At 53.0% G+C, this 26886-nt stretch overlaps 1 protein-coding gene and 2 long non-coding RNA genes across 3 annotated transcripts in view; 2 read left to right on the forward strand and 1 right to left on the reverse strand.

The window, feature by feature from the left end:
• LOC128078338 (uncharacterized) overlaps positions 1–26886 on the forward strand; it is a 95930-nt gene that overhangs the window by 62776 nt on the left and 6268 nt on the right. The window lies entirely within an intron of this gene.
• The window catches only part of LOC128078343 (uncharacterized), a 33546-nt gene continuing 9258 nt past the window's right edge, over positions 2599–26886 (reverse strand). The window contains exon 3 of the long non-coding RNA XR_008205590.1: positions 2599–2714. This is a non-coding gene — a long non-coding RNA (uncharacterized LOC128078343). The remainder of the gene's footprint in view (positions 2715–26886) is intronic.
• Positions 7955–19035, forward strand: RFT1 (RFT1 homolog). Its single transcript, XM_052678404.1, has 13 exons — positions 7955–8034; positions 8147–8232; positions 8367–8483; positions 9168–9357; positions 9973–10074; positions 10654–10788; positions 11541–11619; positions 11885–11935; positions 13219–13349; positions 13992–14136; positions 15034–15139; positions 16068–16317; positions 17255–19035. Exons 1-13 carry the CDS (start codon positions 7972–7974, stop codon positions 17417–17419), a joined length of 1620 nt encoding a protein of 539 aa, XP_052534364.1. The 5' UTR covers positions 7955–7971; the 3' UTR covers positions 17420–19035.

The following is a 26886-nucleotide window of genomic DNA, read 5'->3' on the forward strand; positions in this document are numbered from 1 at the left end:
GAGAAAGAGCGGCTCAATGGCAGCCGTGTACCCGCAGGGCGCCCAGCTCTTCCCTCCGGCGGGAGGGAGCAGGGGACAGGCACGTCGCCTGCCAGCTGCCCCAGCATCCCACTGCCTGGCTCACCTTCGTAGAGGCGCTCTCTCTCGACCTGCTGCTGATCCGTCATGTGCTGCACTAAGAGCCCTAGGAACACACGGCCCCGTCAGCGACCCCGGCTGCTCCGCGGGTGCAGCTGGAGGGCCGGGGACAGGGGAAGCTCAGTCTCGTGGCTCACCGATGAACCGCACGGCCTCCCGTTGCAGGGGCTCCTGCGGGCTCTGTAGGTACAGCAGGCTCTGGCTCACATAGTCCTGCGCTGCTGCTTTCATCCCCCTCTTGTCCAGCTGGAGAAGGAAGAGCGCGGGGTCAGCGCAGGGTGGTCGCGACCCTGCCCTGGGGTGTGGGAACGTGCGTACCAGGCACTCGGCGATCTGCCGGAACTGCGCCGTCTGCACCAGGTGCTCCAGCCGCCTCCAGCGCAGGAACCGTGCGGCACCGAGGAGGGCTTTCTGGGAGGCCTGCCAAGCAGCTGAGATGGCACCGCAGCCCGAGCAGCAGCACAGCCCGCGTCCCCCGCAGCTCCTCCATAGGGAGGATGCAGCAGCGGGGGCTGATGCTGCCGTGGGCTGCAGTGCTCGTGGAGTTTGGGGGGCACCGCGGGAGCAGCATCGCCCTCCCCCAAATGAACGCAATCCCCACCTTGGCCACGCTCTCTTCCTCGTCGTGCAGGTGGAGATACAGCAGGACCAGGTTCCTGCGCACCTCCTTCTGCATCTTCCTCCTCTCTCGGTCCTCCACAAAGTTCAGCGTTTCCAGGAAGAGGTCCATGGAGAGCTGCCGCACAGTGGTGGACTCCTGCAGAGGAGGAAGGAAGGAAGGACAGACGGATGTCTGTGTCAGCAGCTCCACGTCCATGGCAAGCAGGGCCATTGCCACCAATGAAGTGGGGGCAGAATCTCTGAGCTGAGAGGCGGCGGGCAGATGTTGACGATGGCCCCAGAACTGCTCCAGAGCGTGCAAGCTCTGCCCTGCAGAAGGTCCACCCAGGGGCACGCAGCGCCTGGAACTGCAGACCAGCCAGGAAGTCCCCTGGTGTGCTGTGACACGGGAGGGCGGGGGCAGCAGGCATGGGCACACATCCCTAGTGTGCTGGACTCCCTAGCATCCTTACATCATTAAAGAGCGCTGGGAGCTTGCTGGCCAGCTCCAGAGCCATGAAGCTGCTCTCGGCCACATCCGGGAGCTGCAACAGGGTGCTGAGTATCGGCAGGGCTATGGCACGGCTGTCGCTGTCTGCATCCTGCAGCTGCTCCATGATGCACGGCATGAAGATGATCATTGGCCTTGCCTGCGGGAAAAGCACCCCTTCCTTTAGGTACAGCTGGAAGCACAGTGGGGTCAAAAGCACTCCAGTGCCAGCCCCGAGGCTAGCAGGCAGTGATGGGATGGGCTTTGAGGCCCCCCTGCTCACCGTGTCCTGCCTCCTGCTGAGCTGCAGGATGCCCCTGAGCACCAGCTGCCGCATGCTCATGCTCTGGCTCTGCAGATACATGGTGAAGACTTTGAGGATGCCGTGCAGCTCTGTGGTGAGGTCCATGCACTCCAGCACCTGCAACACAGGTGGCTCTTAGTGCTGGATCTAACACTCCGCTTGGGGAAAGGCAGCAGGGCACAGCCAAACAGCCTCAAGTTGGCTCTCCTGCAGCTGTTGCTCACCTCAATGAGGAAGACCATGGCCACCACCTCCCAGGAGTAGAAGCTGGTGCTGAGCAGCTCAACCAGCTGGTGGCAGATGGCGTCACGCAGAGCACCGGGCAGCTCCCTCACAGCCCTGGCAGGGATAAGAAGGCACCATGAGCCCCGAGCCGGGGGGACGCAGCTGTGGCTGTGCAGCCCTCTTGCCAGTGCCGCAGGGGCCACAGGCTGTGGTGCTGTGGCAGCACTTTGTCCGAGCACTGGGGACCCCTGGCAGGCCGGGGAAGGAGTTCTCACCTGGCCACCACCTGCACGCCCTGGAGGTGGGTGGCAGAGCTGAGAAGCGCGTCCCAGCCCCCCTGCTCCTGGATGGCCTCCATCTGCCTCTGGAGGCCCTCGCTGCAGAGCAGCACCTTCATGGCCTGCACCGTGGACCTGCAGGTGGAGAAGGGTGCGAGTCGCATCGGGAGCCCCAGCACCGGGTCCTGGTGCAGTGGGGGGCGGGGGGATGCAGCACCTGATGGGAGTGACCGGGTTCTGCTGGTGCGCCTCCCAGAAGATCTCCACCTCCTGCTGTGTCAGCTTGGTGGTGAAGGACACTTGCAGGAGGAGGGCCAGGAAGAGCTTTGGGAAGAAGGCCCGGGCCTCCTTCAGGACCAGAGGCAGTTGGAGTATCTCCAGTAGGGTCCTTGCAGCCTGCAGAAACCACCCAGATACGGTTCTTGCCCCGTCCCCCAGGTTTCCTTTCTGTGCCATCCCTACACGTGTAGGCAAGGGGGACCCCCAGAGCCCCCGGCAGGTCTATGGAGGGATGCCAGGGCAGGAAGGGGGCGGATAGGGGAGAGGAACGGGGACTCAGGCTCAGCTGGGTGAGCGAGGAACTCACAGCCAGGGCAAGGACACGTGGCCTGTCCTTGATGAATGGTGACGCGTGGTGCTCAGAATGGTTTATCAGCACTTGGAGCAGCTCCTGCAGCACCTTCTCCATGGCTGGGGGCTTTGAGAGCATTTCCTTCCACATGGTGACAGCGGCCCTGCAGGTCCCCAGGGCTGTCAGCGTGGCTGCTCTCGCCTGGCTGACAGCCATATGGTGGCGAGAGGAGGGGAGAGGAGCCCTGAGGGCCGTGGGCCCCCTACCTGGTGCAGGTGGGGGAGCAGACCAGCAGGCTGCTGACCGTCTGCTTGGGGAATTTGCTGGCCAGCACGAGCAGGGCCCTGCCCAGGCTCTTGCGAGCTGCCCTGTCTGTGATGGACGGCAGGCTGTTGTAGATGGTCTTCATGATCTTCCGCACCTGAAGGGGGACACACATGAGAATGGGACGGCACTGGAGCAGGGCTCTGCTGCCAGTGGGCACAGCACGGTGCCAGTGCCAGGGATGGGGCAGAGCCCCGAGGGCTGGAGCTGTGGCAGCAGCAGGTTCCCACCTGCCGTGGAGGAAAGCAAGTCTTTGCAGCGAGCACATCCACCATGTGGGCAGCCAGCTCGGTGCTGTGGAGGCTTGGCGCTGTCATGCTCTCGATGGTACAAAGTAATACGTTGACCCTTTCAGGGTACGCCAGGTATTTCAGAAGGACCTGTGGGAAGAAGGAGAGAAGGGATGACTCTTCCCCTGTGTGGCTGCTGGGTCGTGTCAGTGCCTCAGGAGAGCTGGGAGCAGGGGCTGGGCTGGGAGACACCAAGGATAGGGAGTGTGAGGGCTGTACGGGCACCAGGGCTGCTCGAGGAAAGCGCCTGCACTCTTTCTGACACTGCAGGCCTGGGTTCTCCTGTGGGCACAGGGTTTGCTCTTTGTACCTGAAAGATCGTAATGGCTCTGCTGTCATGGGAAGCCTCCTGGTGGAGCAAAGCTAGCTGGCTCTCCCAGAGCTGTGGCACCTTGGGCCTCTGCTGCTTCAGCGACCATCCTGGAGGGGAGCGCACACAATGTGAGTGAGGGGCCTGGGCACCTGGAGGTCGGAGGGACCTAGCCCAATGCAACTCCTCTCACTTGGTATGGGGATGAGGGTGAAAAGCTGATGGACAGCCTTCATCGCCTCGTCTCTCGTCCTCTCATCCGTGGAGGTGCAGGAGAGGATGAGGTGCCCGGCCAGCTTCCCTAGCATAGGGAAACGTTGGTTCTCCTCGCAGTTGTGCTGGGAGGCGGCGGTTTCCATGAAGCAGGTGCATGGCTGGGGAGAGAGGCAGCGGGGGCGCACGGCTGAGCGGGGCAGTGGGGCCCAGCCCAGGCTGTGCGCAAGCCTGGAGGCAGGCGAGACAGGTGGGCTCCAGCTGGGGAGCCAGGACGCAGTCCCCAGAGCTGTGCGCACCAGGGCACCTACCTTGGGCGAGGAGCAGGAGTTGGTGAAGGCGAGCAGCCTGCCAATGCACGCCACGGCCCTCTCCTCCACGGTGGCCTGCTGGCTCATAGTGAAGGGCAGCAGGAGCTGTGGAGAGAAAAGCAGCCGGTTGGCCCCCGGCACGGGGCGCTCGTCCTTCCGCTCGCTCCCCAGCTGCAGTGGGGCTGGGTGTTTGCGTCCCTGTCCTGCTGCGGCCCTGCCGCCTTCCTGCTGCTCCCCACCCATCCCTCTGACCCCACAAGGGCTGGCCTCGGGCCAGCACCCCCTGCCCGCAGCAGGTTGTGGGGGGACCTCACGTGGATCCCCCTTCACGGCCTGAAACCATCCCCGCAAATCCCAGCCTTGCCACACAGCCAGACCTCCAAGATGTTCTGCAGCTCATTGAGGACAGTGGAACCGGTGCTGCCCAACAGCCCCTCCAGCAGGCGGTGCAGGGCTTCCATGATCTGCAAGGAGGACAGGGGTCAGGGCGGCCATCCCTGCTGCGTCCTGCTGGCAGCAGAGCGGCATCCCGGGCGGTTGGTGCCCAGGAAGCGTTCCCGGGGCTCAGGCCGTGCGCACCTCCCAGTCTGTGTCATCCTCACGGCCTGGCAGGTGGAGGACGCTGCTGATGCAGGTGCGCAGGAGACTCTTGTTCTCTTCCTCTGGAAGCAGCTGCGCTTTGCTGCAAGGGGAGAGAGGGCAGAGGCGTGATGCTCTGCTCACGGCCCCTGGCTGGGACCAGTGCCACCACGTTGGCCAAAGCTGGGCTGGGGCGGTACCTCATGGCGGCGATGGCGCTGATGGCCTCCTGCCGCAGCTCCACGTCCGGGCACACAGCGGGCTCCTCCTGCATCATCTCCTGAGGGCACAGCAGGATGGGAAGGGATGGGACGGTGCAGCAGGCCCTGCCTGGTGTGTGGAGCCCGGGCCCCCCGTCCCGGCTCCGGGGCTCCCCAGCGACCCCGCAGTGGGCAGCGCTGTGCCCACCGCCCGGCCCTGCGGCGCTCCCCTTACCTCAATGCACTGCGCCACCTCCGACGCGCAGGCACACAGGTGATGCTGAGCTTGGCTGTCCTTGCGGGCGGCTGTGCAGGTGGTGCGGACGGAGGCCAGGAAGCTCAGCTTCTGTGCGTATTCCTGGGACAGGGAGGGGAATTAGAGGTGCCGGCATCAGGGGACCCCGGCACCCTCAGGGCACGGCCGGGCAGGGGCCGCCAGGGAAGCACAGAGTGCCCGCTACCTGGGGTCTGCGCGTGCAGCCGGCGCGGATGCAGCTCAGGGGATCCTCCTGCTGCGGTGACACGACGGAGGCAGGATCCTCAGCTGAGCCCGATGGCCCCTGCAGGGGCTGCACCTCGCACACCTCGTAGGGCCCCTGCTGGGCCGTGGGGTTGCGGGGTGCTCTCGGTATCTCTGGCCATGCCTCTTGGGATTGGCTCGGGGGTGTCTGCTCCATCTTGAAGCTCAAGAGGGAACAGCGGCAAATGCGCCTGCTGCTCCAGCTCTGCCTTCAGGGGGACGAGGCCCATTGTGAGGTGGCAGTGATATCACCCCATTCTGCCCGGCTCCACCCAGAACCCCTCCTCTTGCCCCGCAGCCTGGGGCTGTTCCTGGCAGTTTTGGTGTGGAAGGAGCCCTGGACGCCACTGTGTGCGTTTGCCCCAGCTGCGGCTTTGGGGTCTGGGAGTCCTTCTCAGGGCCCTTCAGCCCATCCCCACGTCCCCCCCAGTAAAATTAAACTGTGTCACCGTTTCCACTGGGACAGAGTTGAGTTTTCCTTCTTGGCATCTGGTGCTCTCTTTTGGCTTCAGGAGAAACACAGAGTGTTGATAACACGGCAGTGTTTCTAGCTGTTGCTGAGCAGTGCTGCACTGAGCTGCAGGCGTTTCAGCTTCTCAGCCCGTCGTGGTGTCCTGCTGGAGAGGGGCTGATGGGGCACCAGGAGCTGGGAGGGCACAGAACGGGGACAGCTGGTGGCAACTTAGGCATGGGCTCCGTTGCTCGTGCAGGACAGAGAGCTTCATTGTACGTGCTCACAGCCTTTTATAGCCCCGCAACAGCCCCTTGGCTTCGGGTGTATTTACATCTGGCAGCAACGTCTTCATTGCAAGCTCTGTTTTGCCAGAGTGAGAGATGGAAATAAGAATTCAGGGGAGCAAAGATCCCTGGATTTGTTTTAGTATCGTGATGCTGGTGTGTGGCCAACCGTACTGTGGGGCGCATCAGGCCCGGCACTGCCCAGGAAAGGACTGTCCCGCTCTGCTCTGCCGCGCCGCTGCAGCCCGTGAGATGTCCGACGCCGCTTCCTGAAGCGGCCGCGTTGTCCTTGGGATCTGTGCCCAGCGCTGCCCACAGCCTGCCCTGCTGCGCTGTGAGAAGGCAAGTCCCAGCCTGGGCTCAGATGGCTGCAGGCCCTCGTTGCTCTCGGTTCCCGAGGCTTCCAAGGTAACGCTTTGGCACCCCCCGCTTCGCCAGGTGCCGCTCCCTGCATCCCCTTGTCTTGCTGATGCACTGCTGCTCTGGCAGTCCCTGTGCCTTCCCTGAGTGGCGCCTTGTGGAAAACAGAAATGACACGCGGGTTTGGTACGCGCTAAGGGAAGAGGAGGAGCGGAAGCTGCTCCCAGCTGGGCGTCACAGCAACCCCCATCCCGACCCACCTCGATTCCACCGGTGCCCCTGTGTAATGGGGTTGAGGCTCTGGGACTCGAGGGAGAGGTGCGTGAGGATGCGCTGGGAGGCCCACCCATGAGGTTTCCTAGGGCGAGGCGGCTGACTGATTTCTCCACAGAGAATTCAGGAATAAATACTTCTATCCCTGGATGGCTGCAGTCCTGGTTGGTAAATGGAAATGGATGATTGTGTCCATACTTACCTATTGAAAGCAAACACCAGTGGAGCCACCCCCAATAAAAAATGGATAAAATGATGGTGTTAGAGGAGGTGGGGAATGAAGAAAGGGAAGAAGAGGAAGATGTCTATGAAACTGTACCATAGGAAAGAATTGAGAAGATTTGAGAACCTGAAGCACTCAGGCAAAGAGGACCCAGGGGAGGAAGAGATCAGAGTCGGATAATAGGGCATAAAAGATGTCGCGCTGTCTCTGCAGGGCATTGCCACTGTGAATAAAGTCTGCCGGTATCACAGGTACCGTCCTGACAAATTATTTGGGTACTCCAGTTGTTGGGACGCACACTGGGGAGAACATTGGAAAGGCAAAAGCCCGGAGCTTGAACTCAGCTCGGCTGAAGAGAGGGCAGAAGAGAGAAAACCCTTTTTTAACACGTATCTTAACGGTCAAAGGAGAGAATCTCCCTCCTGTACCTTGTGCGGCAGGAACGTGACCGCTGAGGGTAAGGAAAATGTTCTCGGCGCCTTCTTTGCAGCGGTCCGTGTCAGGCAGAGCCGTTTTCCTCGGCGTTCTCTACGCCCTGACCGACCGGCCCTGCCGCTCGCGTTCCGTCACGAGGGAGCCGGACTCAGCCTGCCGGCCGCACTGTTCGCTTTTCCTCCGAACGCGCTTCCAGCGGCCGCCGTCGGACAGAAGGGCGGAGCGCCCGCAGGAGCGCCGAGCGAAGCAGAGCCGCGGCCTGCGCAGGAGGCGGGGCGGGGCGGGCGCAGTGAGCATCACCGCCCGCCTGACGTCATCGCGGCGCGCCGGCGGCGTTTCCGGCCGGCCGCTCGGGGCCGCTCGGGGCCGCTCGGGGCCGCTCGGGGCCGCTCGGGGCCGCTCGGGGCCGCTCGGGGCCGCTCGGGGCCGCTCGGGGCCGCTCGGGGCCGCTCGGGGCCGCTCGGGGCCGCTCGGGGCCGCTCGGGGCCGCTCGGGGCCGCTCGGGGCCGCTCGGGGCCGCTCGGGGCCGCTCGGGGCCGCTCGGGGCCGCTCGGGGCCGCTCGGGGCCGCTCGGGGCCGCTCGGGGCCCATGGCCGCGCGTGCCGCGCTGCGCCAGACCGCCCGCCTGGCCTCCTCAGGCGCCCTGCTGCAGGTACGGGCCGCCGCGTCCCCCCCCGTCCCCTGCCGCTTCTCGCCCTCCTCGGCGGCGCCCTGGCGGCCGGCCCGGTCCCCCGGCGGCGCTTCCCGCCCCGCTTCCTCCGCAGGTGCTGTTCCGGGCGGCCGCCTTCGGGCTGAACGCCCTGACGCTGCGCCGCCTCTCCAGGGAGCTCGTCGGCGTCGTCGGCGTGAGGTGATCGCCGTTCCGCCTTCCGGCCGCCTCGCGTGGCCGCGTTCGGTTCCGCGCGGCGGGACGGGTGAACGGCGGGCCCCGCGGAGGCGGCGAGCGAGGGACCGATCGCGCGTTTCCCCTCCCGTCTCCTGCAGGCTGACTCTGCTCTATTCCACGGCCGTCTTCCTGGCCAGGGAGGCGTTCCGCAGGGCCTGCTTGAGCGGCGGCGCGGAGCGGAGCTGGGCCGCGACCATCAACCTGCTGTGGCTGACGTGAGAGCTCCCCGGCCGGTCTTTGCCTTCTCGCTCTTGTCCGAGAGCTCGCGCGGGGAAGGCGTTCGCGTCGCCGGTTCTACTCTGAGAGCGGCGCCGTTTCAAGCGCGAGCGGCCTTGTGGGAGCGATGCGAGGCGCGTTGTGGCTGCGAGTCGAACGTCGGGCGGCTCGGGGATGTGAGAGCGGGGGCTCGGATTCGCCCCGCCGCGGGGCCGTGAAACCTGCCGCGCTCCGGCCGAGGGCGCGGGTCCCGAAGCGGCATCGGCAGAAGGCAGTGAGCGTCCGCACCGCGTGCCCCGCTCGGCTTTGCTGGCGGCGGCCGCTGCCGGAAAGAGCCTCACGCTGCGTTGCTGCTGGCAGCCGGCACGGCTCGGTCGCGGGCGTGTTTTCTTCTGCTGACTGCGCTGTCGTTGCGTGGAAGGCTCGGCACAGCGCTTGGAGTGGTGGCATCAAAACCTGTGGTTGCACGTTGCTGTTACAGGTTTTACACCACAGCTCGGAGCAGCGCGTGGCAACTCGTAGCTACGTGTTTTACACCCAAGGTTACAGTTGCAATAGGAATGAATTCATCGTATCACTTCAAAACTAAGGAAAGTAGACCAGCCCGTGAAACTGTAATCAGATTTTCTCCCGTTCTTTTTTCTGCCTGAGAAAACCTGACTGTTGTTACGTTGACTTTTTAGAGTCCCTCTTGGTGTTTTTTGGTCTGTTTCCTTGGGCTTCGTCTGGCTGCACTTCCTTGAAGTTCCTGATCCGTCGGCGGTTCCTCATTATGGGGCTGCTGTTGTGGCGTTTGGCCTTTCTGCGGTTGTTGAGCTTCTAGGAGAACCGTTCTGGGTTTTAGCCCAGGCTCACTTGTTTGTAAGACTTAAGGTTAGTAAGGAAGCTACGTGCATGGGGCTGTGTGTGTGTGTGTGTGTGTGTGTGTGTGTGTGTGTGTGTGTGTGTTAGAGGGAGAGGGAGAGAGAGAAATCTTTTCCTGTTGAAAACAGTGATGTAAAGAACGGATTCCTGAACGGGCTTTGTATGTGTTCAGGAGTGTTTTAAAAAGTAAATAAAGTTATGGGCTGCTTAATGATGCATGACTTACTTGTAGCAGATATGTTACAACACTCAGTTTGCTCGTGCTCAAGAAAGGAAATTAATTTATTTAGAAGTGATCACCTTATGGTCATTAAATACGTAATCATGAGTGTTAATCAGAGGGAGGCACAGATGGCTTCCCCAGTTGTGCTTTCCACTGCCAGAGTGAGATGGTGAAGGGCAACAGCTGGGATCACGACTGTGTGAAGCCAGATGTACTGCTGTGTGTGTCGCACGCAGGGGGCTGGGGCAGTGCCACGGGGGAATTGTGTACCATGAGATGCGAGGATGTGCAGAGAGACTGCAGTCTAAGTTGGGCTGTGCGTATGAAACTGAAGCGCTTTGTGTTCCTGTAGGTGCTTAAGCTGGCAAAAAGGAACGTTCTCTGTTCTCTCTTTCTTGAAGGTAATTGCTGAAAGCCTTTCCGTAGTGTCAAAATGCTTTCTGACGGTTGTTCTAGTCATCCTTTATCCACAGTGGGGCCTCTACATTTTTTCCTTGGCTCAGGTAAGCCTCCTGTCTTCTTTCTCGACATCAGTTCTTGCTCTGAAGGGTCACTTGCTGCTGCCTTTGACGTGTAGCCTGCTGAAGAGCACTGGGGAGGTGAGGGAAGGTTCCTTTGAGGATAGGATTTAAACGTTGAGAGCTGTGGTGATAGCTGTTACTGACTTGATGTTTTGACCCCAGTCAGTTTAATGGAGGTGCAAGGGAGCACCTTTGTTGCATGCAGAAAGGCAGGTTTTGCAAATGAGGCTGTGATGCTGTATGTGCTTTGACCAAATAGTTGTTTTTAAATTGGACTCAACAGGCTCTTTCTAAAAATACTGAATGGGAGGTGAGGAAGGTTGGCACAGGACTGTGATGCTGATCTGCTGATTAGAGAAATTTAAATCAGCAGCGTTCTGTGTGGGTGGAGGGGAGTTACAGTAATGCCTTCTGCCTGATTGAAATTTGACAGGAGTGAGAACTTCTTACTGCCTTCAGTTCCCACTGACTTGGGGAAGCTAGCATGTGACTCTATGATTGTAAGTTGGTTTTGTTCTGCTATTTATTGGTTTTTAATTCTTTCCTTCCCCGTCTTTTCAGCTTTTATACACCAGTGTTCTGGTAATGTGCTACGTGGTTTATTTTGCCAAGTTCTTGGGATCTCCTGAAGCAGCAAAGAAGTCCTTTCCAATCCCAACAATGAAAGCTCTGTTACCGAACTTGATGGAAGCTCAGGTGGGTCGCACAGTTTGTTCTCAAGTCTTTGAGGAGAGAACTTTTGCAAACTGTGTGGAGGCGCTGGAGTGAAGTGAGATTCTGAGGTTATGAAGTATGGCTGGTCAGGAAGGACGGTTGCATGAAATTCCATTTATGGTTGGTGCGTTCAAATCCTTATCAGAAGACCACGAGGAACCTGGAGCTGTCTGTTTCTGGTCCTCGTTGGCTGTCTTCTCTTCCTCGTTGGCTGTCTTGTCTTGCTTTGCGCAACCCATTAATTGGAGCTGGAACATTTGCAGTGTTCAAGGGAGTGAGCAGGTACCAGGTGGAAGGCAGGAGAGAATCCAGGGCCATCTTATAGTGCTGGTACTTCAGCTTTTCCTCCAGCAAGACATGGTGGTGCACAGCGTCCTCCAGATACTCAGATCTCTGATGTCCTCTGGAAAGGAGATGGGGCGAAGAAGGAACTGAAAAGGCACGGTGAGGAAGAAGGCATTGTGAGGGTGAGATTGAGGGATGGAGAATAGAAAGGCAGTTCTGGCTTGTGAGACTTGCGGGAAGGCTTTGAAGAGCACTGAAAGATGAATTTTACCGTGAGGGTTCTGAGTGTTCCATCGGTGCGCTAGGTAACTTTTCCCCATCTCATCCTGTCGAGTGCTGTGTGCTGTAGGAAGCTGTTGCAGTTCCTCGGTCTGTCTGCAGCGATGGTGATTGTGCGCAAGGGAGAAAGTCAGCCAGGTGGGAGTGACGTTGTTTGTTGGGTGTTGCAGCCTTTCCTTAACTGGAAGGAAGCGCGGCTGACTTGGAGCTTCTTCAAGCAATCCTTCCTGAAGCAGATTTTGACAGAGGGTGAGGCTGGATGTGTGGGGGTGCTGGAAAGGCAAGTGAATGCTGGGCACCAGGTGCACACGGAGCCTGGGAAGGCTGGGGGGGGGGCGGTGTTCAAGAGCGGCACCAGCGGGTGCTGCCGAGCCAGAGGCAGTGGTTGAAGGCGTATGGAGCATGAGCACTGTCCTGTGAGACGTGTCTCTCGAATGCTGCCTGTGAGCAGTGCCTGAGCACACCTGGGGGAGGTGTAGGGGCTTGTCCTGACTTCTGTATTCTGAACTTGCAGGTGAGCGATACGTGATGACTTTTCTGAACGTGATCGATTTTGGCGATCAGGGTGAGTGTGGTGATGCTGTGGGACAGCGGCAGAATTTTCTACTTGTTGTCTGCTTCTGAAAATATTGGAAACCACTTGAAAATAACGTGACAGTGTGGGAGGATTCAGTGGCATTGGGACTTCGAGGTGCATTTCAGAGAATGATGGACAAACGGATATGAAAAAAAACCAAAGCCCACACCAACAAACCAACAACCAAAACCAAAGCAGCTTATTTGAGGGTTGTGCATGTAAAGAATGTTTTGCTTTGGATCAGAACTGTGCAGTTGTGTCTGTTTTGCTGTGCATCTTGTTTCCATTTTAAAAAACTGGAAGAGGAAGGAATCTGATGCGCTGCAGTTCCTTTTCTTCCTTTGGTCCCGTTTTCTTCCTGTGGAGCCTGTGCTGGCTGTTCCAGCAGGAGCACTGCTGTTTGTAGCATTGCATCTCCCACTGAACGTGTTCCATGAGACTGCTGTGTCGTTACAGAGTGATGCACGGCAGCAGCAGTTCAGGGGGCAGCACCACAGGTCTCACCTGGGCAGGAGAACAGGCCGTAATTGCTGGCCCGCTGCTGGAAGTTTCTTGGCTGTTTTGAATTCCCGTTCCCTGCTGGCAGTGGAACGTTCTCCCATAAGCACAGGCTTTATGCTCTCGCTGCCGGAAGGTTCATCCACTGCTGGCCCTCCCAGGGAACAAATAAGCTGCCTCCTACTGGACGGTCTTTATAAAATGGACGAGTGCAGAAATGCTTGTGCTCTGCAAACGTTACGAGAGTTTGAATGGGGATGGTGTGAAATCAGTCAGAAACGCACCGTGTTGTTTCTCTGTGAAGTTGCACAGCATTTGTCCATGTGCTGAATCCCTCGTGATTTGCTGTTTGTGTTCTGGTAATACAGCCAGATGTCTTAGCAGACTTGGAGCAATGCTTGGTGTCTTCCTGAGTCTGGAAGTGCTGGTAAAACGTTACCTGGGGTTCCTTGTTCACTTCAATGGGAGCAAAAAGCAAGAAACCAACAGTGCCTCAAGCTAACAATGCCCATCTTTCTCTTCCTCCCTGTCAGTGAAAGCTTTACTCTCCTGTTGCCATTCAGAGACCAGATTCTCCTTCATCTGGCTCTGTTCTCTTCCCTGCAGTAAGCACTGAAGGGGCTGTCTGGGGGTGTTTGGGGCTGTCACTGGATGAAGTTCTGCTGGTTTTCTCTTTGTTTGTCAGAAATGTGGGATAGGAATTTGTGCTGCTGTTAGTCCTGGAATTGTGGCAGAAAAAAGTGACAGCTTGTTGGTGTCTTTTGTTTGTAAAGGTGTGTATGATACTGTGAACAATCTGGGTTCGCTGGTGGCCAGGTTCATCTTTTTGCCTATTGAAGAGAGCTTTTATGTCTTTTTCGCTCAAGTGTTGGAAAGAGGGAAGAACGTAAAGGATCAGAAGCAGGTATGCTTGTCACTCTTGGTTCCACATGCAATGCTTGCCTTCTGTTGGAACTGAATTGTATCAGGAATGGGACTGGCGTGCATTGAGACTGTTGAAATGGAAAGCAATTTGAAGTGGAGAGCGTGCCAAAGGGGTCTGGAGCAAAAAGCAAGCAGGTGAAAAGCTAGCAAAGAAGGAGTTAGGGGCGCAGTAGCATAACACTGCATCATCTGGGAGCTGCAGTTGCTCCTTGTGCTGTGGCAAAACTCGTAGTCCAAAGTGGCAGTGAAGTTGTGACCCTTTGGGTGCTTCAGGCTGTGGCCTTGGGCAAATGCTGTGCTTTCCTTTGCTGTTTGCTGGCTGTTAGCAGGTGCAGCTGCTGTTCTCCCCTTTCCTTAAAGCCTGCAACAGAGCTGTTAATGGCTGATCTTAGTTTAGAGTTCTGTGTGTCACACGGAAGAGAAAAAGAATACATGAGCACAGTTGGAAGCTAGGACCAGATGTGGAGGTGTTTCAGGAGCAAAGAATAGTTCTGATGCTGCCTTGCTTGTTGCCAGTGGAGGTTTTCCCCGTGGAATAGTTGGTGAGAACAGCAGCAGTGCTGATTCTGGTTGGTGTAATTGACTGCTGGCTTTTGTGGTTGTGTTTTTGTTTTCTGCCCAGGATGACGTTGCTCTGGCTGCAGACGTGTTGGAGTTGCTGTTGAAGCTGGTGCTTCTGATCGGCCTGACCATTGCTGTTTTTGGCTATGCCTTTTCTCAGCTGGCTCTGGATATTTATGGAGGTTCGATGCTCAGCTCCGGAACAGGTAAAAAGTTTGAGCTGCAGTTTTTGCTTCTCAGCTCTGTGCTGAGTTCTTGGCTCGGTCAGCTTTCTGCCTGATTTCAGCTCAGCTTAAAAGAAGCTTTCAGCCCCGAGTCCCAGTGTGTGTTTGGAACTGCATTCTGCTGTGCTGTCACCTGGCCTTATTCTGGCAGAATAATTGAAGTCCTTTGTGCTCCTGTAGATGCTTACACTTAAAATATTGCAGCTGTGGCAGTGCTGCAGCTCCCAAGGTTGCCCGTAGGGATGATTGCAGAGGCTGGAATGTTGCTCGGCAGTAGTGTTAACCATATTAGGAGGTTTACAAGGAAGGAGGGATCCAGAAATTGGCTTCTCATGAACTTTGAAGTTACCCGTATCTGTGACCTGTAAAATGTAAATATCTGGTTTTAATCCAGCTATCTAATCTAGCTATGTAACCTAGTGTGTCTAATCCTTAATGTGGTGTTGAACATGTTGAGCAGCTCTGTTGTTTTTTTCGTCTTCCTTTTGTATTCCAAACGGGCGTTTGATTGCTCTGAGCACATTACAGTGTCTGCTGGATCCTTTCTCACAGATCTCTGTGCAGTGAAAGAATTGGTTTGCAGTAGGTAGAGAATCCCATTTAGTGCAGTCATCACTTTGGTGGTGGAGATCTTCTCTTTGACGTTAACAGCTGCTGCTCTCTTGTATTTTGGTTTTGGTTTTGCTTGGCCTTGTGTTTTCTGTTTGTGTTCTTGTCCAGATGTGTCGCCCAGAAGCTCCTCAGAGGCACGTAGAAGCTGCCAGTATCAGCAGTGATGATGTTACAGCTTCTGTCGTCGAGTATAAACCCAGTGTGGTTTTGTAAAAGAAATAATGATCTCTTTACCCTTGTGATGTTGTTGTCTTTGTTTTGTTTTAGGTCCAGACCTTCTGCGGTGCTACTCTTTGTATGTCCTATTTCTTGCTGTCAATGGAGTAACAGAATGTTTCACGTTTGCTCTGATGTGCAAAGAGGAGGTGGACAGGTGAGGAGTATCCCCTGTGCCTTCCTGTAACCATCTGTATGTGATGTGCATGGAGTTAAGCTGTGGATGGGGAGCAAATGTTCTGCTTGGACATTTGCTTGGAAATGCTTTTCAGTTCCTGAGGCACCAGTTTCTTTGGGCAGTCATTTTAAGGACTGTGTTCCTGCCCCTTGAAGCCCAGACTGCCAATTGAGCTGCTGGAGTACAGACCTCAGTGTAGAAGCTTTAGTAACTGTTCAACCCTTTGGGTAAAGAAAAGTGAATTGAGAAGGCTCTTAGCTTTTGGTGGACAGCAAACAGGGAAAGGGATTTAGATGTGGAGTCTTATTTAGTGTACGTGTACTTGAATTGACCTTCAGTTTGTAAGGTGGACTGTTACTGAAAGTTCACTAATATCTGCAGCTGTTAGAGCTTTTAGATGCAGTTTCTATAGAGCACGTTTGGGATGAAGTGAGTCAGGCACGTGAGCTCAGTGCTGTGTCTGCCTTGAGTAGAGCGTTGCACTGCATGGCTTCCTGAGATCTCTCCCAGCCTGGATGTTTTGTCAGCTCTCTGTTTGTTCTGGTGTGTTGGCACTGCAGCCTGATGGCTGCCATCGGACTTGTTTCGCTTCTGCAGCAGTTGTCCATTATAAGGCCATTCCAAATTATTTTGGCTTTGTTTTGTTTTGTTAGGTCATCAATTAAATGACATCTGCTTTTGACAGAAAGAAATCTTTTTATTTTGCTCAGCATAGTTTTTAACCTTGTGGTGATTTCTTTTCTTCATGGCTCTGATCTCAACCTTGCCATCTGTCATAGATGAGAGTAGTTGTCATTCCTGCGTTTCAGCAAGCTAATGGATTTTTTTCTTTTGAAAATGCGTTTAGTAATGAAGCAGTGCAACTGTATGCGTTATATATGTTGTTTCTGTTGTTTCTTCTTCCTAGATACAACTTTGTTATGCTGGCCTTGTCCTTCATGTTCCTGTGCAGCTCTTACTTCTTGACCCGCTGGCGTGGAAGCGTTGGCTTTATCCTTGCCAACTGCTTTAATATGGGTATTCGCATTGCTCACAGCATCCATTATATCTATGGTTACTTCAAGGAAAGCTCCTACAGGCCTTTGACAGGCTTGCTTCCCTCACCATTCTTAATACTGGCTTATGTCATAAGCGGAGGAATTACTGTTTACTCAGAGGTAAGTATCTGCCTCAGGATTTTCCTTTCACTGCGAGGTTTGTCAGCTGGCTTTGTCACCAGAAGGAAAGAAATACTGTTAACAGAAGAGGCTTATAACCATAGCCTGGCAGATTTCCATTCAGGCCTGCGAGGCTGCGCATAGGTCTGTTGAGAATTAAACACAGACACATAATTATATTCATCTCCAGACGTGTGCCTGCCTGCTACGCCTTCTCCAGGTGGCAGGGAACCATGTAGCTAATGAGTAGAACAGTTCTGCTGCCTGCCCATACATCCACGTTCTTAGTGCTTGATAACTGAAGGTGACAGTGCAAAGAAAGGTCATGAAAATTTCTGTTTAAAGAAACAAAAACAGCAACAACAAGCAAAACAAGCGCCAAAACAGAAACATCTCCAAGTGCCTTAACTGCTTGCACTGAGGTTGCAGAGTGGTAATTGCACAGACCAGTTACTGCAGAGGTGGTGGTGTTAGGGAGTGCAAGAGTGTGACAGGTGGACATTCCGTGGTGCCTTAGAAAGGAGAGCTTTATGTTTGGCATGGGAGGTTTGCAGTGGCCTTTTTTCTGAAAGGCAGCTGAGTAGGTTGGGGCAGAATGGCAGACCTGTTGGACAGCATGAGCAGAGTTTTCCTGATAACCATTTGCCGTGGCAAATAACTTCCACATCTATCAGGTATGTGCAGAATGCTCATTTCCTGCCACTTGACTTTCTGTTGTTTGTTGTTTTGTTTTTTAAAGCAAGTGCTGTGACTAGGAAGGATGGTTTGTGGTAGGATGTGTGCATGTGACAGATGTTTCTTGCACCCACTGCCCGTGCTCCCTGTGATGTCGTGGTGGGATGGTCTCAAGAGGCACTGGAGCTCATGCTGTAGTGTAACAGCTGGCCTACCTTGTGCTGAGTGGTTTTCCTTCAATTGCTTGTTTCCTTTGTTTCAGGCACTGTTCTGCTGCGACAAGGGATGGACAGCAAGGCTGATTCACATCAGCATTGGGGCGCTGTGCTTTGCAGCTACCACCATCACCATGTTCTGCACGGAGACCAAGCTGGTTCGCTTTGTCAGAAGCCAGTTTCTCTCCCAGTATATGAAGAAAGGAATGTGAAACGCTCGTGGGCAGAATAGTTCTTGTACATGGTTGCAGTTGCAGAGGGTTGTATTTTTTGCACAGGTCTGCGTGGAGGAAGGTTTCCACATGAGTTTGTTGGAAGTATTGGTAGTGACGGTATAAATGGTTGCTGACTAAGCTAGTCCACACAGATGAAGAGAGCCGAGTAATTTTCTCTTCCTGCATCGTTCTATTTGAGCTTTTCTTCCAACGGCCTTTTTGGTGATGAAGGTCTGTAATGCACCTGATGTAATGCCTGACGTAAACTGATGGCCAGAGTTACTGTGGGGAGCTCCCTTCTTACCGGTAGGGAATCCACATGTGAAGGCGTTGTATGGCTTAACTAAGATGTAACTAAGAATGTCCTTATTGAGCATGGTGGGCTGTTGAAACTGTTAGAGAACAAATATTTTGACATTGAAAAACGAAACTCCGAACCAAAACCTGAAGCAAGGACCAATCACAACGTAACAGCTACCAGAAGAGAACTTAATGCAGTGCAGAAAAACTGTGTGATCAGTGGCCTGAAGTGTAAAGCACTGAGCAGACAGTGCCCAAGGTGGCTGTGTCAGTTTACTTCCTTCCACATCATTCCTGTAATGAGAGCGTTGACCAGCCTGTCAGAAATACTCTGAAGCTTTTATCTGAACAGGAATGCAGTGGGTTTTTGAGCAATGCCTAACAACAGCTGTGACCTACAGTCACATCAAAGCTGAGGTTCCAGAAGGTAGAGTTAAACATGATTGACTTCACTCCTTTTCTGTTCCTATCTGAGATGATCAGTGCGATTATGAGCAGATTTCTCTCCATGGAATGCCTTGCTTTTCTGCAAAGTGGAATGTTCTATGTATGTTGACTAAGATTTCTTTCTGGGTTTGTTTGCTTTTGGATAAAACAATGCTGCCTTCTGTTAAAAGAGATTTGTCACCTGGCTGGCTCCTTTTTGTGTTTGGTGTTAACCTTTGTGTTGATGTTTATTTTTATGTATTGAAGATGCCAACGTTCAGAAGCTATGAAGTAAGAGCGTAGGTTGCAGAATTTTGTTTCCTGAGGGTCCGAGATGTTCTTGCTGGCCTAAGATCTGACTGTGGCAGTTTCAGAGCACACGAGCAGCCCGCTGGAACGACCAGCGTTGCCTTCACACCGTTTGAACGGAGCAGGAAATGCCAAGGATGCTGAGACGCGAACAGCAGCAAGACTGCAGTGCGGTTACGCAGCAAACTCCACAGGTCCTCAGGCAGCTCCCGAAAAATCTTCACTTCCAGTGGCATTGTGGAGTTGATGGCCATAAACAGAGCTCACGGGGCAGAATGCTGTCTGGTGTCGCTGCGGTACTGTTAGAGATGTTTGGAACTGCTAGCAATGTTTTCGTAACTCCTGTGGTTGTCACATTTCCCATCAGTTTGGGATCTCACCAGGTAGATTTAAATGAGAATTTGATGCTTGACGAGTTGTCTGAGAAAAGCCCAAGCGTAACTGTAGCAGGAAAAGGAAGGTCTGCTTTTCAGGTGTTTCCACTGCCTGGCTGGAAGGTGGTAGGGAGAGAGGTGCTGCCTCTTCTGAAGTCGTTCTGAAATTTGCCTCAATAAACTGCCTTGGTTGCTTTTACCTGATGAGGTGTTGTGGTAGATGCTGTTTGAACAGCTGCGAGTAAAGCTGGTGTTTAATGAAGTGTGATGGTCAAACTGTGCAGTGATTGGCAGTATTAGGGAGTGTGTTTATCTTGTTTGCTTTCTAGTACTGTAAGTATTTAGTAAAGAAGTGGGGGGGTGTGCACGTTTTCTGAGAGGAGGAGCAGGTGGAGGCTTTAACTCCTCGTTTAATGGCATGAAAGCTAATAAGACATAAGCTTGGAAGCTTACTGTGGTTTAGCACTTGTAGAGGGTGCTGACTTGCTAACTTGTATAAAGGCCTTTGGTCCCCAGGAGATACCTTGAGCCTGCCCTGGTTTTCTGTCTTCTGAGGAGTGCCTAAATCTGAACTCTGAACCCTGTATCTGGTTTCAAATTGGTGTCTGGGCGTCGTGCTTCCGTGTGACTTAGTTGCTCTCCTTGTAAAGATCAGAGCAGAGAGAAGGGATGTGACACTTCGTGAGGCACAGCATTGCATCAGCAGATGTGCTGAGGGGCAGTGGCTTGGCAGTTGGGCACAAAATGGGCAACTCGTTTGCATTCTGATAGTGCTATGAAGAGCAGTTTCCATTTTAAGGTTATACTGAAAATAGTTTGAAGCTCCCCACCTCTGATGTACAGCTGGGCCATGGAAGCTAAGTGCAGGACACCTTCCAAAGCTCTGCCAGCTGGGGGAATCTAAACAAAACAGTGATGGAAAGGGCTTATCCCTGCTGTGTTTTAATCACTTCCCTTAAGAGATGCTTGTGCTCTGTTCTTTGTGCAAACACTTAAAGCTGTGTGCAGAAGGAAGGAAGAATAGGAGAGAGAAGGGGTCCTTAAAGGCAGGAAAGGTTTGGGTTGTTGTCACTTGCTAGTAAACAGGAACTGTGTTTTCTTCCTGATACAATTTAGGGACAGAGCTTCAATAAGGGAAGAACCTGTCGGAGCTTGGGAGCAGAGCTTGGGGTTTTACCAAAAACTTCCTGTGAGTGCAGGAGTATTTCGATCTCTGACTCCCTTGTGGCTCCTCGTTGGATGCGGAAGGAGCGTGCGAGAGTGCATGAGTGCTGTTCCAAAGAGACTTGCTTGTGTGTTGGGAGCCAACCGAGGCCTCGCCATGTCTCACCAGTGAGAGAGCGCCTCGTGGCCACTGGTGAATATCTCCTGTGTGCACACTTCTCTCTTTTGATGAAAAAATCAGCCTAGCCAGTCTCGATGTAAAACTGTGGTGGGTTGGCAGAGTGCTGCACCGGGGTACAAGGAGGAATGTGTTGGTCAGGCAGCTGAAGGTTGTGTCACAGTGTGCTTGTAAGGCCTGACAAGGAGGAGTGAGGAGGGAGCAAATGCAGTTTACACAGGAGAACTGAGTTGTGGCTTCACTTCTGGAGCCTTGAGGTTGCAGTCAGTTGTGTCTTCCCAGTGGTAGTAGATGGGTTTTTGGGAGTACGGTTTGATAAGAGGAGTGCCTCAAAGAGCACTTCTCTTACTAGTGTAATGATTTTAGCAGTCTGGGGAAGGGGGGAGAAGGTGTGACTCGGGGAGAGGAAGCAGGGAAACGTGGCAGGGTATGGTTTGTGTGCAGGAAGCATGGTGCTCCTTTGTGTAAGGGGAGCTCTTTATCTTTGGGTATCTTCCGTCTCTGAATCTCTTCCTGTCACTGCACGTGAGAGCTGCCAGTGTGTCCTGCACAAGTGCTTTTCTAGGCAGCTAGCAGGACGTGCTTGGAAGCAGCCAGCTCTGCCCATGCAGTGCAGCAGCCACGTCCAAGCTGCGGCTGCACGTGGCCCAGCTCCCCTCGCACTGCAGCCCACATCCCATGCTGCCACATCACGGCAGCAGCTGAGCCCCACGGAGCAACCCGGCCCCGGGGTGTGGGGAGCACGCAGGGCAGTGCTCACAAATAATATGGTGCTAAATGATGTATGGTGCTGTGCTTCGTTTGCTAGCAAACTGTCAGTCTTGAGAGATTACAGTTTGAAGAGACGTGTGCAGAAGCACTCGAGCAGTTTTCTTTAACTTTTGTCAGCATAACCAGTAGAACTACTGATGGTGCCCCGGTGATGGTTGGCTTATAAAAAAAGCCAGAAGTATATAGGGATGTATGGAATGAATAGAAGGTGATGCAGTTACTAAAGCGGGGGTGTATCTTAACACACTGGGCAGTTGTCAGTGGCATGAAATTCAACAGAGGAAATTAGGGTTCTGCACCTGGAGCAGAGCCATTGCAGGGGAGTTGGACTAGATGACCTTTAAGGGTCCTTTCCAACTGAAACGATTCTGCGAGTGGGATATATTAAAGAGGGTGTAACGTTTGTTAGGATAGATGCACAAAACCTGCCATGAACGGGGGCACCTACAAGTCGCACCGATGCTCCAGAGCCCCATCCAGCCCGACTGTTGACCTTGAATGTCTCCAAGGATGGAACATCCACCACATCTCTGGGCAGCCTGTACCAGTGCCTCTCCTCCCTTAATGGAAACAGCTTTTTCCATACGTCCAGTTTACAACAGATGATCTGTATGGGTCTGCGCCTGTGTCTGGCATTGCTTTGTTCCAGGTGCAGCAGCCAGCGTTTCCTTTGGAGTCAGTTTGCAGTTGGTGAAAGTTGTTTGAGTGAGGTAACTCAAAGGATTGCAAATGGATGGAGAATGCAGGTGAAGCGCGTAGGTTTTCAGGAGTGAAAGGCTGAGTTGTGACTGCAGAAAAGCAGCATTACGAGGTGGAAAGAAAGGTGCAGCAGAATGTTGGGGTAACTGGTATTTGACGGGTAGTTAGGACTCCACTGGGACTGCTCGCCTGGCAGGGAGAAGAGGGAATGTCTTGATCCTCTCCAGAGGAAGGCTTAAGGATGTAGTTTATCCAGAAGATATTCTAGTGTGGGAGCAGGGAGGCTTTGTGGCTGAAGATGCATTGAGCAAGGCTGGCAAAGCATCTGTAGTCTGTTAGGGGAGCATTAGATCTAAGGCTGGAGTTTGTGCTGATAGTGAGGGTTGCTGTGAGCCAGGTGCAAGACCTTGCACTTGGCTTTTTGTCAGCCTCTTGTGGTTCTCCTGGGCCAACTGCTCGGCCTGTTTGGGTTCCTCTGGATGGCATCCTGTCCCTTGGGCGTGTTGACTGCACAGCACAGCTTGGTGTCACTGCAAACTTGCTGAGGGTGCACTCAGTCTCACTGTTGATCTGATGGAAGAGAACTAGAATGTTAGCTGAAAACAAACAAAGGTGAGAAGTTTGCAGTCTGAGTGCAGTGATTGCCTTACAAAGGTGGGAGGTTTGCTCAATGGTCAGCTTCCTCGATCAGAATAATACAGATAGTAATGCTCTATTTTTTCTTCAGTGGTAACATAAAGTTTCTTTGTTACTGGAAATGATAGGCGAGAGCGACTGCATGTTGGTCATGAAATATTAGATGTAGACATCCCTGTATGGCCAACAAGCTTCACGAAGGAAGAGTTAAATGAGCTTCACAGCCCTTAAGAGAAAACAAATAGAAATGTAAGTTGGAGCAATTCACGTCCACTTTGAGCAGGTCAGGACATCCAACTATTGTTATTGTTTGACACTGCAATTAATAAGGCATGTTTTAATGCCGGATTTCAGTTATTGGTAAATCACTTGACCATCAACAAGAAAGAATGTTTCCAAATAACCAAACTCCAGTCAGTTTCTGTGCCATGTGCTGTCATTCCACGTTCTTGTCTTTGTGCAGGTTACGGCAGTGTGCGATGACTGCCAGAGAAGTGTCACCCAGCTGAACACAAGCAGGCATGCCAAACGAGTAGGGATGTGTGAGAACATCACGAGCGAAGCAAATGTTTGTGTTGCTACAGAGCAAGCCCTAAGTGTTGGTGAAACCCAGTTTTTGCTGCTGTGTACACACAACTGTTTGCTAATGGACCTCTGTAAGCAGGGGTTCTGCTAAATGCCTTCTGGGAGTAGATTGCTCATCCGTCTTTGGAATAATTTCATAGAATCACCAAAGTCGGAAAAGACCTCCAAGATCATCCAGTCCAACTGTCCACCTGCCAGCAATATTCCCACTAAACCACATGCCTTAGTACAACACCCAGATGTTTCTGCAACACCTCTGGGGATGGTGACTCCACCACCTCTCTGGGCAGCCTGTTCCAGAGCCTGACGGCTCTTCCAGACGAGAAATTCTTGCTAATATCCAACCTGAATCTCCCCGATACAGCGTGAGGCTGTTCCTCCTCATCCTATCTCTAGTCACATGGGAGAAGAGGCAGACCCCCAGCTTACCACAGCCTCCTTTCAGGGAGTTGTAGAGAGCAATGAGGTCTCTGCTGAGCCTTCTCTTCTCCAGACTGGCAATCCCAGTTCCCTCAGCTGCTCCTCTTAACACCTGTGCTCCAGACCCCTCACTGGCTTCGTTGCCTTTGTCTCCAGAGCCTCGATGTCTTTCTTGTGGTGAGGTTCCCAAAGCTGAATGCAGAGCTTGGCGCAGCCTCACCAGAGCTGTGTACAGGGGGACGATCACCTCTTGCTCCTGCTGGGAGTCTGCAGAAGTGTGTGCTGTAGTGTTTTTGTTGTTAGTTCTGTGGTGGGATGCACAGCGCTTTTGTGACTAGGACAGCGTGTACAAAGTGAAAAGGGATCGTTTAACAAAAGGCATCATGCTGTGTTTCTCTTGGACCCCATTTTCAGTCCTGCATCCAGGCCTGGGGCCCCCAGCACAAGAAGGATGCAGAGCTGTTGGAGTGGGTGCAGAGGAGGCCACAAAGATGCTCACAGAGCTGGAGCACCAGTTCTACGAAGACGGGCTGAGAGAGAGGTTGTTCAGCCTGGAGAAGAGAAGGCACCGGGGATGCCTTGTGTGGTCTTGCAGTGCTTAAAGGGAGCTTATGAGCTGGAGTGGGGGGCTGTATGGACCGTGGGACCCCAAACAGGTGATCTATCCAGCCAAAGTGTTGTATCATTATTTGAGCAAAGTCCATGTGTATAGCAGTTAGGAACAAGGTACAGGTCTGTTCCATTGCACTCTGCTGCCTGGTTCTGAGCTTAAACGAGTCTCTGTGTTCAAGATGGGAAGATCTTGAGGCAAATCTGCACACAGCAAATCAAAAACAAGAAGTAGTTGATGTAAAAATATTTCCCTAACATTGACATCAGTCTGAGTTTGTGAGTCTTACGCATTTGTTGCTGAAGTGGATTCTGAAAAAGACCTGATCAAAGCCAGGATGTGTTGGGCAAATGCGCTCTTCCAAAAGCAAATGGATTCTGTCACCTGAGTAGAGTTATGCCACCTACAGCTAGTTTCCTGGGAACCTGAAGAAGTTGTGAAGGGTTCTGAGTGGTTGTGTGGGCTTCTTTTGCCCTCCTGCAGCTGTGAATTAGGTGGAGAAATACTGCAGCTGAAATGTATGTGGTTTTGTCTCCCGAAAATTCACTGCTGGTACGGAATTCAGCCTGCGAAAGTAAAGAGGTCGTGACACAACATCTGATTTATGGAGAGCACTGCTATTACCGCCAGAAATACTGTGACTGCTGGAATGGAAAAATAACTCTAGAGCAAAGCTGCTGTAAAGGTGCCTTTTTGACCATCGTTCAGTGGATTACAGGAGCTGGATTTCCCCTAGAATTAGACTTGGAAGGTAAATGTGAGCAAAATGCTGCTCAGACATCAGGTGGGGCTGGCTTTGTTTGTCTGTGATAGTTTCTATTTCCTGATGGCGTTTTAACCTCTGCTAGTGATTTTACAGTCAGGATTCTGTAGTACAGTGACTGAGGTTTCTTAAACTCCGACAATTATTGGCATTGCCCTTAGATTGAGTTAATGCAGACTACCTGAGGCAAGAAGGGATGCTGTACTATACTTTAATTCCCTCCCTTGTATTGATTATCAGAACTGATATGATTCCTTTACTGTGCTTCCTGGAGCTGGTTAGTAATTGTGTTTTGCTATTCCAGCACTAATTGTGAAAAGAGAAACTTAGCTTCGTCCTTGGGCAATTTGTGTAGACAAAATTTGTGTAGGCAGAGACAACGGAGCCTGGGATTTTGAGATTTTGGGCAATAACAATAGAACTTCTGCTCTCCTGTGCTGTTGTTAGCAGCTGTCTTTTGCAAAGCATTAAATAATGAGGAAAAATGTTTCTTGGAACTGTGTATTTAAAGCATTGATGACATTGGACACTGCCTTCCTGTTTGGAACCTGGGCAACTTTTCTTGTCCTCTTCTCAAGCGGCAGGAAAACGATTCCATCCTCAGATAAAGCTGTGACCCCACAAAACAAGAAGTGCTTTTTGCACCAACATGGAGATGACCCAGAGCTTTGCTTGCAGCCCTGAGCAGGTGAGCAACAAGGAAAGCAGCTGCCAATTAGATGCCACGTGTTTTCGTGAGAGGCATGCTAGTCACTGGTCCACAGCTAGTGAGTGATTGCATTGTTCCTGTTGCTCTCACTGTGATGTGGTGCAAAGTGGCGATTCTGGGAATTCTTTTTGCACTGCTCCCTATGAATGAGATTGACGTCAGCCCAGCTGGCCTGTGTGCTGCCAGGCCCGTGTGGGTATCGATAGCTGGTGTTTGGTTTTGCTTTTTTTCCCTTGTCTTCCACTCTCTGGTTCTTCTAGTGATGACACTGCTTTTTGTAGCCATGCCAGCTGTGGGAAACTTTTTAGATTGTTCTGCTAGCATAAATCAGTTGATCAGGAAACTCTCAGACTCAAGTTGGAGTGTTAGAAAGCAGGCGTTCTGTAACATCAGTGCTGGGTGCACCAGGGTTACCTTCCCCCCATGCCCAGCTCACACAAAAGGTCTTCACTTTCTCTGCATTACTTGTGTTACGTATGCAGGAGTTTCCCAGAGGTATGTTATGTATTCACTGACTGATTCCAAGCAAGACCTCCTGCTTCCTTGGAACACAGGCTCAGCAGAACTTCCTGATCTCCTTGGTTCAGGGACGCAGCTCTTTCCATTGCCTCAACCAGTTGCAGGGCTATCCATCAGCAAGCACCAGTAAGTTTAACAATATTCGGCAGCACTGACGTGAGCAGCAGTGCGTGCCTTCAGGCCATCGGATGGTCGTCCTCTGGGATGGCCCTGGCTGTGTGTGCACCTGCTATGTTGCTTGTTAGGCTTGTTAGTGATCCCTCAGTTGCGAGGCATCCTCTTATCCTTCTGTCTCTTGCACTTGCCAGGGCAAGTGTACCACAGTGCTGAGACGGCTCTCAGACACCCAAGCCATCCCTGGCACTGCATCCGGTTGCCTGGAGCAATAGGCTGCTGCCCTTTGCTTCTGACAAAAGCAGTATTGAGCAAACATTTGCAAGTTTGTTAATTGGCACTGTCAGTTTCAGACAGTCTGTGAGAGTGCTGATTCCCTACAGATGACATGGTCTGGGGTGAAGACTAGAAGCTTCAGACTGTGACCAAAATTAGAGCAGGTAAAAAATATCTAGCAGAAGAAACTTGTGAAGGATAGCTTCCTTTGAAAAATGAATACATTCTCTTGCTGTGTGTGGCACACAGGGCTTAGTAACACGTAAGCACTGAGAAACACACACACATACGCACACACACCACCACCACCACCACCCAACAAACAGCACCAAAAGATATGCCAGCAGCCTCTGGTGCTGTCAGTGGTGCCTTTGTCCTTCTGTCTTGCACCAAGGTACTCAGTAGTTATGCCGTGTTTTAGAGCTGCCCCCTCTTAGGTTTGCTTGCAGCCGGTGAAACAAAACACTTTTTAGGTCTCTTCTTGTTCAGTTTTGCAGTTGTGACATTACCTCACCAAACCCAGACAAGTCGTGGTAGAAAAGAAATGTACAGCGTGAGTTCACTTTTTCAGCGCTGCAGTGCCATCTGTTAGTCAGAGTTCATTTATTTCA

The sequence above is a fragment of the Tympanuchus pallidicinctus genome, unplaced genomic scaffold, assembly GCF_026119805.1.
Source record: "Tympanuchus pallidicinctus isolate F22 unplaced genomic scaffold, pur_lepc_1.0 scaffold17, whole genome shotgun sequence".
NCBI lineage: Eukaryota > Metazoa > Chordata > Aves > Galliformes > Phasianidae > Tympanuchus > Tympanuchus pallidicinctus.

Coding starts and splice junctions, on each gene's coding strand:
- RFT1 (XM_052678404.1), top strand. CDS start 7,972: ATGGCCGCGCGTGCCGCGCTGCGCCAGACCGCCCGCCTGGCCTCCTCA. Junction 10,075..10,653: donor ACATTTTTTCCTTGGCTCAG/GTAAGCCTCCTG, acceptor CCGTCTTTTCAG/CTTTTATACACCAGTGTTCT. Junction 11,936..13,218: donor GATCGATTTTGGCGATCAGG/GTGAGTGTGGTG, acceptor TTGTTTGTAAAG/GTGTGTATGATACTGTGAAC.